The 11,464-nt window shown below is 35.3% G+C and overlaps 1 protein-coding gene across 2 annotated transcripts; it reads right to left on the bottom strand.

The window, feature by feature from the left end:
- Positions 1–2,271: 2,271 nt before the first annotated feature.
- On the bottom strand, positions 2,272–10,775 carry LOC107844845. 2 transcript variants are annotated; one of them, XM_047398219.1, is made up of 10 exons: positions 10,602–10,775; positions 7,801–7,973; positions 7,458–7,639; positions 6,871–7,359; positions 6,693–6,761; positions 4,825–5,137; positions 4,541–4,737; positions 3,759–3,835; positions 2,983–3,453; positions 2,272–2,890 (listed from the first exon to the last, which is right to left on the bottom strand). In XM_047398219.1, exons 2-9 carry the CDS (start codon positions 7,970–7,972, stop codon positions 3,255–3,257), a joined length of 1,698 nt encoding a protein of 565 aa, XP_047254175.1. In that variant the 5' UTR covers position 7,973; positions 10,602–10,775; the 3' UTR covers positions 2,272–2,890; positions 2,983–3,254. The 2 variants fall into 2 exon arrangements, with proteins under 2 accessions (XP_047254175.1, XP_047254176.1); XM_047398220.1 differs by lacking the exon at positions 10,602–10,775 and having other exon boundaries at positions 6,693–6,758; positions 7,801–9,548.
- Positions 10,776–11,464: the final 689 nt, after the last annotated feature.

Here is an 11,464-nt window from a genome sequence, read left to right as displayed (position 1 = left end):
ACATCAACCAACAACGATCAATAGGATGAATCTAAAATAAAATATTAAATAACAACATCAATTATGCTATTTGGGTTCAATTCTCAACATCCCAAACTTTTAAGTTTAGATCTAGGTCTTAATATCTCATACCTTAACCCATCAATTTAAGAATAATTTAACAAGGAAGTCTGCTAAAATAGGAAATTCAAAATAGAAGCCAATGATTTCATCACTATTAATCAATACCGCACCATGAATATTCCATATTGATGGTTTGTTTAAAGTAGTGGCAATAGCAAATTGAAACAACATCTAGGCAGAAGAAATTGGTTATGTACACGTTATGCACTCAGTTTCTTGCCCTTTCTTTCTTTATTTTTTTTCCAGTGCCTATTCAACGTTAACCAATATTAATTGGTTCACTTGATTAGCAGATAACTATCCATAGCATCTCCAATTTTTGAATGATCAGCTGATTAGTAGAAAGAAATTATCACCTCTTATTACACAAACTTGACACAATACGTGAATATACCACCATAATGAATTTGTGAGGCCATTACCTGAAGGCTAAAATCACTTGAAACTGTAGCAAAAGTACTCTGAAGCCACCCTTGAAGTTCACCCAAAATAACACAATACGTTCACCCTTTTTTTCCCACACGTTAAGGGATCAATTGCCCTAATATATTGCTCCTCTTCTATTTCTTTTTAGTAGTGAAACTGAAACAAGAGAGTGGGTGTGACCCACTCCTTTTAAATTCTCTTAATTAATAATAACACACGCAAAATTACGCATTTACCATCATAAGAAAAAACTAAGTTATTACAACTTCAGCAATTATATAGTCACGCTTCAGGTGACCGGGAACTGCTGATTTACAAGGCAGCCGATGCATGCTACCTTTATGGACGAGAATTTATGTATGTCGTAAAGGTTAGAGAGCGTTTGGAAGAGGAAAAATTAAAGAAGCAACAAGAATGTCTTTCATTTTGCACATGCATGCCAACTGCGGTGCTGGGTTTCAGATGAAGACGCTACTACACGCAGCAAGTAAAGCCCTTCTCCTTCAATCATAAACAATGTTCTTTTAATTGTTAATCTGACTGTGAGAAAGTCTATCAAAATCTTTCTTTGTATTCTTTGTTTTCTCTTCCCAATCTCATTCTCATATATAGAGCAACCTCCTTCAAATAATCATACAATTGTCATAAAAGTGTAAAATTTGGATCTACATTTCTAAAGTTGTTAGCAAAATAAGCAGCTCAATAATGATTCTTTTCTACTTTCTTTAAATAAAAAGCTTCCCTCCATTTTCAAGACAAGCTAACTTATATAGCAAAGTTCTATTCTTCTATATCCTTTTTTCTTAAAAAAAAAAACAAAAGCCATCATCGAGGGTTGTGAATCCTTGATGTATGTGGGGGATAAGGCTGGAGTCTGGACCCCTACCATTCCTATTCATGTGAAAAAGTTACATAATTAGAGGCGACATGGAGCAAGACCTCTTAACATAAAAGTTACCACAGGATCCAAAAACTGATAAACAAAGGGTAAGACCTATACAATGCCCTTTCATACAAGAAATAAGACAAGCCTTGAGTCCTTAACTAACGGAAAAATTGCATTTTTTGTATCTCCTCATAGAGGAGAATTTCCATTTGTCTAGTTAAATTAAACCTTTAACCTCTCTAGGAAGATGTTGTGAGGAGGTATAAAAGGTTTCAATTCCGCTAGATGAAGCCATTTTCGCAAAAAAATCTGCCACTTGATTTGCTTCTCTGAGGCAGTGAGATATAGTTACTTCAGCTCCTCTGATCATGCCAATTGTATCTGTGATAATCTTCTTCAGCTTCCTGTTCGTATTTTTCTATATCCAGTGTCTTCCTTAAATGCGTTTTCAGTTTTTATTCCGCTCGAACACTAGGATAGCATATTAATATATTAGAGGAAATTATCCCTTGCTTCTGATATGTATTTATACAAATGTGAATCTGAATGTGGTCGATATTGCTTTAGGTATCCTGTAAACATCTTGCAGAAGTTTCTCTTTTAGATTTTCCTTTCTATCTTCTTCTCCTTCCCAATCAGTAAAACAAAAACATATATAAGAGACACTGGTGTTTGTTTTTGGAATTGAAAAGATAAGCGCACATTGCATTAAGTCTATTTTACTACTTGACACATTCTATTTAGAGTTCAAAATCGTGTCCATATGGTCTCTGTGTGTGTGGTGGTGGTGGGGGGGGGGGGGGGGGTGTGAAGAGAAACAGTTTTATATCTCTTCTCAAGGTCCATGATACCACAATGTCTCATGCAAACACCCCAAACTTCGAATTTCTCAAACTAGCATTGATATAGTGGTACATATATCCACACTGAAGCCAACTTTCAACGTCTTGGACATTATTGTTTTCCTTGTTTAGTGATCTGTGATTATAAGCACATAGAAATGATCAAGTATTGGATCATCAAAATCCCTCCAAAAGCTCAGCGCTTTACCCTGAACTTATGCAACAGAACAAATTTAATGATTCAAAAATAATTAAGTGCTGTAAACATGTTTTGCCATAGAAAGAAGCTGCAGAAAACTGTCTGCGATACATCCATACCACTATAAAACGATGCCATACATTGATCTATAAGTTTGTCCATTTTCTGTTTCTTATATGGAGGAAGGAAGTCAAGGAATGTTTAAAGATGCTTTCAAGCATTAAGTCTATGCATTATAGCAAAACAGAAGATATGGACCTTGTTGAACAAAGGGTGCCCACAAGAAGAGATAGCTTGGTACTTGAGAATGCAGAGTCAATCTTCGTCCAAAACTATAGCAGAGGACAAGCACCTTTTCCCGACAGCCCTCAAATTGGTTGTTTCCCATCCTTGATCATCCTTATAGCATTCAATCTGCAATCATAAAAAGGGGTATTGATTAGCAGAACCACATATGTAATGGAAGCTACACATTGAAAAACAATGAAATAAATAATCTTATGTACCATGTCTACTATTTCATCATCAGATTGAACCCCTCCAATTACATAAATGGACTCCTTTAGAACAGCAGCAGTTGAATAACCCCTTGAGTACTTCATTGGTTCCCCAAGCATCCATGTTCGACGACAGGGATCAAATATCTCAATGCTTGGCACCATTTGAGACCCATCATCGCCACCAAGTGCATATCTAAAGAGCAACCATGAAGCTAAAAGTGAATAGCATGAAGAAAAATGGGACTGGTCATGGACCATGCTCAATCCCATTCCCCAACCTAGTGATTCTTCAGACAATACACATCTCCTACTCTTGAAGACGTAACACTTGACCAAAGATATAGAATCCAATGAAGCGAGAAGAGGTCAACATACAACTTTCCCCCAAAAGGAACCAACGCATGAGATCCTCTTTTTGTGCTCATACTCTCAATTTTTGTCCAAGCGTGTTTTCTGGGGTCAAATCTTTCAGTAGTCCTGAGGTAATAGCGAATAAGAAAGATGCTACAGGAGAACACAACAGAAAACTAGAAAAACAAACTCAACTGCTTTCGCATATGAAGATAATCTTCCTATTCAATCAAATAATAGAAGTTGCAGATATCTATCAGAACAACTTTAGCACTAAAAAGGACCACAGGTTGGAAAACAACAAGCAACTCTCATTTCTCAGGAAAGATCAAAGAGAATTATAATTCAATGATGGGAGAAAATGAGGCCCAAATGTCAGGCTCCCTTGGTGCATACATAATAAAGAAAACAGCAATTCCGCTATAACTTACGCCAAATAATTCTCTCCATCATATCCACCAACAGTATATAATGCACCATTGAGTTCTGCTGCTCCAAGAGCAAATCGCTGCATGAAGGGTAGACAATCATGACAGAGGAGATTATATTAACACTTGTAACAAGTAAATGGAAATATAAATGGATACTCCTTAAGAGTTAAGAAACAGTAAAAAAAGTAGAAGCAAACTGAAGCCTGGAATGCAGGCAAGGACAAACAAAAAGGGCAGCACGGTGCACTAAAGTGACCGCTATGCGCAATGTCCGAGGAAGGGCCCCACCATAAGGGTGTATTGTACGCTGCCTTATCTTGCATTTCTGCCAGAGGCTGTTTCCAAGGCTTGAACCCGTGACCTCCTGGTCACATGGCAGTAACTTTACTAGTTACTCCAAGGACAAGAAAGAGACAAATATTGTCTTTGTTAGCTAGTAAGAGATGAGTTACTTGGACACAGAAGTAAAATATTGCTAAACAACACATCATTTCATTTTGCAGCTCTAACCAATTATTTTCCTCAACGCTTCAAGGTCTTCTCACTAGTTAGTTTCTTCATATTACCTGACTGCTACTAAAGGATTGAGCAAAGATGAGACAAAAGAAACTCCATGGAGAACATGAAGATAAACGACCCCATTAAATACCCGTCGCATTGCAATTTACTTTTACTGTGGCAAAACTGAGGACCAATTTCAGCTTCTTCTTTTTTCACATGCTCTTTGCCCTTTAAACCTTCAAAATATCACCATTGAAATGTAAACAAGGAATAGAATTGACCTTCTGCCACATGGATCGTGAAGGAATCCATCGACCTATTTGAGGATCATACATTTGAACTGCTGAAAAAGATTCAGACCCATTTCCACCACCAATTGCAAAGATATTGTCCTTCCAAGTAGCTCCAGCTAAGCTACCATTTCTCTCATTCAAACAACGATGCACAGTCCACTTATTATCGGCTGGGTTATATGATTCTTCACAAGAATAGAGTGGCATCAGTATCAGCAACTTAAGAAGGGGGACGGGGGGAGGTATGTGAAGGGAGGGACTACTGGCATTACCTGTGTTGGTCCACAAGGTTCCAGATTTGCCACCAAATACATAGAGTTCTCTACTCAGATTTGCAATTGCGAAAAGAGATCGAACTGAACTCATTGGCTTAAGTGAGCACAAAACATCATTTAAAGGCACGTACGAGTCCAAGGCTGATAGCCATGAATGACCATCATATCCTCCAGCTATGATGATTGCCTCATGATTCACTATATTTTCTGATTCAGCCACATTTTCAACATCATGTGTACGAGAAGGATTGTGGGATTCAAACATCAAACACCTACTTTTTAACATTTTAATATCTTCTTCAGCATTAACCTGAATTCCATGTGAAGACAAGGAAATAACAAGGGGGAAACACTACAGCTGTAAGATTTTCACTTCTGCCAACACAGCATCTATTCAGGTAGGCATGGAGAAAATAAAAATCATTAAATCATTTAGATAGATAACAGACATAATATGACACATCAAATTGGACATTTATTGAAGTCCTTGAAATTGGCAAAAGGATTTTAGTAGTTAAGTTCGTCTCTAAGAATAGCACTGGATACAATCATCAACTATCGCTAATATATACATTTTTCAATTTGGATAAAGCCTTATGGACCAAGAACCTAAGTTCTTTCCCTTTTGTTCATTTTCAAAAGGTTATGCAATTGTCTTAAACATGGAAGGTCTGTATAGGCTGCAGAGACTTCTACCAAGTAACAAGTAGGATATAGATTAAGGAAATACTCTACTAAACAATAAGAAACAATACTTGCATAAGCAAACCTATACCCAATCCTGAAGAGTCTCCGAAAATAAAAGGAATAATAACAGATTGCACAGACTTCTTGGGAGCATTCCATTTCCCCAACACCAATAAGAGTCTATTAAACATGGATCTCTATGAGTCTATATGAAGTTGACGCTTTCTTTACTGTATAAGATAAAAATCCATAATAATACTCCCCTCCCTGAACAAAAACAGAATGTTTAGAAAAGCCACCTCCACACAGAATTAGGCCTCCCTCGGATAAAGCGGATAATCTCTCCTATAAATGTTCAATTTCTATTAGTTTGTTGTGTCAAAATCATAGTTCCCTCTTTAAGAATTTAAAATTGTTGAACCATACATCCATTTCTGACTGTAATACTCATGTAACATTTACCTTCTATCCCTCTTTGCACTAACAAACCCTTGAATTGGCTATTCAAAGCTCTGGCACAATACTATCTACAGCAGTCAAGCATGCACTGTTGTTTGTCCATTATTTACCAAATATCTGGCTATGTTTATAACATCACAATTAACCAAACTAGTTTTCGTTCCTTTTTCACTCATTCCCCTTCTTAGTACATTTGCAACTAATGTTCAATTATACTTGTTCACTGTCAAGTTACATATCTGAAATTATATGATAATATTCTTAGTATTTCCTCTTTAGAAATCATACTTGCATTTCTATGTTATATCATCCTAATATTGAAGTCACCAACTGCTATGGCTTATTATCGTGATTTCATCTACTTTAAAAGAAGAAACAGAATCTCAAACTCCTTTCTGAATTTGTTTATCCTGTTGGGATGACTACCTACTAATTATCTGTGACAGTCCTGTTTGTTACATTTTTTTTTTCTCGTCACTTATTGGTCTCTTGGTAATAAAAGATTATTTTTTTGTTTGGATATCTTATTCCAACACCATCCCACTCTCCTCTCCACTTCCCCTCCCAACTTAAATATAAAGAAGAGGAAAATCATTAAAAAAATTGCTATTCTTTCAAGATGTCTGATATAGTCTCTGCCATAGACCAATGAGGAAGTGGTTTTAACATTGAATAGGTACGTCACCATAAGATTAATATTATACAGCGATAAAGTTTACCAGCTTCTGCTCCAGGCTGGTCACTTTTCGGGTTAGCTCTTCCGTAATAGCTTTCAGTTCTTTCAGCTGCTGCAAAACAAAGATATTGAAATATAAAAATATCTAGACCAGAAATTCTGTCATGGTTGACAAAGATCGGAACATATTATAAGAAGATGAAGAAAGGAGGGCAACCAACCAAGTCACAAGTGCCTTCTTCATTCTTCTCCTCTCCGGGAGGCTGTGGTTCCAGAAAAGCTGCTTGGCCGGTGCTTACATCATTGTTATCACTTATCCCTGCATTGATGCCTTCCTCTGCTTGCCCTCTTGCACGCTGAAGAGCTAATTCTTTAAGTTTCATGTATATAAAATCCTTCTCATCCAAGGCAGCTTGAAAATCAGCGGAACTGGATGACTTGTTTTTCAAGTCTCGTGGTTCAAAAGATCTACTTTCTGCTATCTTGTCATTTGCAGGTGAACCTCGGATTATACTTCTCGGGTTTTCTGGATAATATGGTGTGCTACTCGGAACATATACTAGAAATGATAGTTGGGAAGTCAATTTACTATATTGAGCTAAATCTAGCTCAAACCAGAAATGATGTGTGTTGTAGTAGTTATCAAAAATTATTTGTTTAAATGTATTCTCTGGCAGTGATTCACAATGCAGACGGACACGTATCTGAACCTTCAAAAGAAAAAGTGAAGTTTCAGGATAAGAATTCTTATAACCCCGCATGCACCAACAAAATTAGATAGAGCCAAAATAATACAATAATATATAACCTGTGCAGGATATAGTGTTTTTCCAGAACCACCAGATGTAAAAGCATACGGATTGATATTCATTTGGCCAGAGCTTGCAGCCTCAAAGATTCCATGGAGCTTCCTATCACTGTAGTTGAACAAGAACACTGGCAAACCAGGATTTACATTTTTCACATATGAAAAGTGTTGAGCAGGCAAACCTGTCAAGGATTTTAAAATGTATATAATTCAGTAAAGGGTGACAGAAGGAAATAAGTAAATAAAGTATTAACTAATTTCTGAAACATATATATGCCTCAAGCACCCAATTGTCCTAATTTTTTCTTTCTGAAGGCCAACATATTAGAGCTGAATAACTGACCAAATAGTTGCTTTTCGAGACACTCTCTGATTGTAGTTTCTGTGCAGCCAAATATAACACCACCTAGCTGATCTCTCGGCAAATTTCTAAAACCTCGAACATACTTTGCCTGGTATGGTGATGCCGGTGCTGAATTATGTGCATAGGTTTGTTTTCTTCTCCTTTCTCCCATCCTGAAAAGTCCATAAGGACAAACCTAAATCATCATGAACATTGACAGTAAAAAAAAATAGAGCTACTATCATCAAGCTAGACAAATTAAGCACAGGAATTAGTAAATAGCCAATATAATAAAGTACAAACGGTGTACTTATTCATCTGAAGGAGAATCAAATGTCTACTCAAGACCTCAAATATGGCACTATATGACTCAACACAGTCATCTCTTCCGATTTTTCAAAAATGCCAAGAACAGAAAAGGTAAAGAAAATATGTTATATCATGATCTGTTCATTGGCTTGCCCATTTTAACCTATCGAATTTGCCTCAATCAACCCGCTCATTTGACAAATTTGCCCATGAAAACATCATACACTAACCAATGTAATAGGATGACAATAGGTCCCGGTGCTAGAAAATTAGCACTTCAGAACTCTAAGCCACCCACATTAGGAACTCTTAAACATAGTTGTACTTATTGTACATAACAACAGATCAAAGCAGTTCAGAAAAGGAAATAACATAAATGAAAAAGTCATGGAAAAATAATATAAAAAACATAGAAAAGCATACTGAACAGTAGCTACAACAATAAACATATACTCCTATTATACTTCAAAATCCAAGAAATCATTTCCAAATTCCACCAACAGCTAAAATGCATTTGAAACAGCCGATAAATGAATATCCGACGCCTTAAAACCCTAAACTCAAACAAGAAATACTTTTATAAACACTAAAATCATTCTGCAAAAGTAGAGGAATCACATCGAATGCTTGATTAATTACAAGTGCGTAATTAAAGTGAGATGGTCACAGTAGCAAAAATCGCCAAAATCAAATTAAAAATGGAAGGAAATGAAAATTTTACTTGATCGACAAGACGTAATTTAGCTACCAATTCAATGATCAGCTGTTATCTAAATCAAATATACCGATAAAATAAAAAATGTTGTTGTATCAAAAACGAATTTACATGTACAGTGAGAACTGGAGAAAAAAAAAAAGAGGAAGGAATCTGGCAATGAGTGAATTTTGAGAGTTGAGAAAATTGAGAATTTGAGAGAGTTTTCAGTTTTAAATAGAATATTACTGTAATAAGAGAAAGAGGCACAAAATTGCACTCCCAAATGCATATGGATAAGACTAAATCATAATCAAGCTTGACAAATTAAGCACAGGCAATAAACAGCCAAGATACAATAAGTACGTACTATGTACTTAATCATCTGAAGGAAAAACAAATGTTTACTGAAGACCTCAAGTATGGCACTATATGACTCAATGAACAATCATCACTTCCCATTTTTCTAAAATGCCAAGAACAGAAAAAGAAAACATTACCAAAAATGTTATATGATGACCTGTGCATTGACTTGCTCATTTGAACCCATCGAAACTGGCCCAACCAACCCACTCATTTGACACCTTTAGCCATGAAATTAAACATCATACACTAACCAAATGATTGAAGGAAGTTGTACTAATGTAATATGATGGCAATATGTCCCGGTGATAGAAAATTAGCAATTCAGCACTCTAAGCCACCCACATTAGTAACCCTTAAACATAGAGCTTTTTCCTGCTCACCAACACCACACCTCCCATCCTCCCCCACTCAGCTACCCGTAAAACTAAATAAAGAAAAATTAGCTACATACACTATTTTCAACAGTGCAAATGTGTTATCTACAGTAATTTCTTTCAGTTCCTAAGCATATACTCTATTAACAATAATAACATATCCAATGTAATCCCACAATGTGGATCTAGGGAGGGTAGAGCATATGCAAACCTTACCCTTCCAGAGGTAGAGAGGTTGTTCCTGATAGACCCTAGGCTCAGCAAACAACAGATCAATAACAACAATGAAAAGGTCATGGCAAAATACTAAAAAAGCATGATAAAGTATACTGAACAAACCACTGCAACAATATACATATACTGCTTATACTTGAAAATCCAACAAAGTCATGTGTAAATTCACAACCAACAGCAAGATGCAGTAGATACAACAGATGAATCAATAATATGCAGCGATTTAAACCCTAAGGTCAGACAAAAATACTTGTACAGAGACTAAAATCGTGCGGCAAAAATACAGAGGGATCATGTCAAATGCTTGATTAACTAGAAGTCCGTAAACATTTTTAAATACATATAGCGAGACGATCACATCAGCAAAAATCAACGAAAAATTAACTGCAAGAACACTATTTTCAACTATGAAATTTTGTTGATTTATAGTAAATTCCATTCAGTTTCTAAACATATACTGTACTATATTATAATTCAACAAATTCATGTCCGAATTCTCACCAACAGCTAAATGCATTTGATACAGAAGATGAATCAAACAAGAAATACTTGTACAGAGACTAGAATCTCTCTACAAAAATACAGAGGAATCACATCAAATGCTTGATTAATTAAAATCCTTGGTATATACATAGTTATATGATCACAAGTAGCAAAAATCAACAAAATGGGACCGAAATGGAGAATTATCTTGATCAACAAGAAAGTTATTTGCCAGCTAAATGATCACATGGTAATCTAAACTCAATATGTCTATAAAATTAGAAGCGAAATTGTATTGGAAACGAATTTACCGAGAACTAGAGAAGGAAACGAGAAGGAACCTGGCAATGGAGAAAATTTTGAGAGTTGCGAGAATTGAGATTGAGAGTTTTCAGAAAGTGAATAAGAGAAAGAGGCGCGAAATGCACTTCCAAGTACTTTGATCAAACAAAGGCAACACACCCAACTGTCTAGCTGTACCTTTTTTTTTTTTTCCTTCTTTTTCTTAATTTGGCATGTTATATTTTATTTATCTTTTAACATGTTCTAAAATATTCCACGATTTATATTTCATATATTGATATTATATGGAATTACTTTAAGAATTCGAATTTATTTGACGTTTACCTAACTAATTTGTTAATGGAAAATGGACAAACATATCACTAAAATGTTCTAATTTATTAGAAATAGTTCGAAATTGCTCAGCTTCCACTTATTAGATCAAATTAATCATTTGTTTTATTTTCCGTTTGGATTTTTATACTGTAGAAAATTACTACTAGTATTGTTTATTTTTTGTTAGTAAGTAATTGGGAAAATCATATTGTTAACTTGAAAACTAATCACTCCATTTGAAGAGTTAAAGATACTAAACTTTTTCAATTAATCGATACAAACTGCAAGATGGTTATAGTTTGTGTCATCAAAATGTCGATGCAAAATATAATCGTTGTTCTAGGAGAGGTATTATAAGGATTGTCAAGCTATCAAGGAAATTAATATTGAAATAAAAAACTAAAGAAGAAGTTTCACACATTAATTGTTATCACTGGGTAAACAGTGTTCAAATTTGTTGTTGGGCTTTTATCAAGTTAAACTTGAGATTAAGTAGTCAAAATATTAACAGCCAACTATCAAAACCTTGTCAGAGTAGAACCATTAGTTATGATTAACCTTTTCAATTTGAAAATAAGCTGGAACT

This window comes from Capsicum annuum, chromosome 10 (assembly GCF_002878395.1).
Source record: "Capsicum annuum cultivar UCD-10X-F1 chromosome 10, UCD10Xv1.1, whole genome shotgun sequence".
In the NCBI taxonomy this organism is placed as follows: domain Eukaryota; kingdom Viridiplantae; phylum Streptophyta; class Magnoliopsida; order Solanales; family Solanaceae; genus Capsicum; species Capsicum annuum.
The sequence above is the reverse complement of the archived record's forward strand: the minus strand, read 5'-3'. Positions and strand labels throughout refer to the sequence as shown.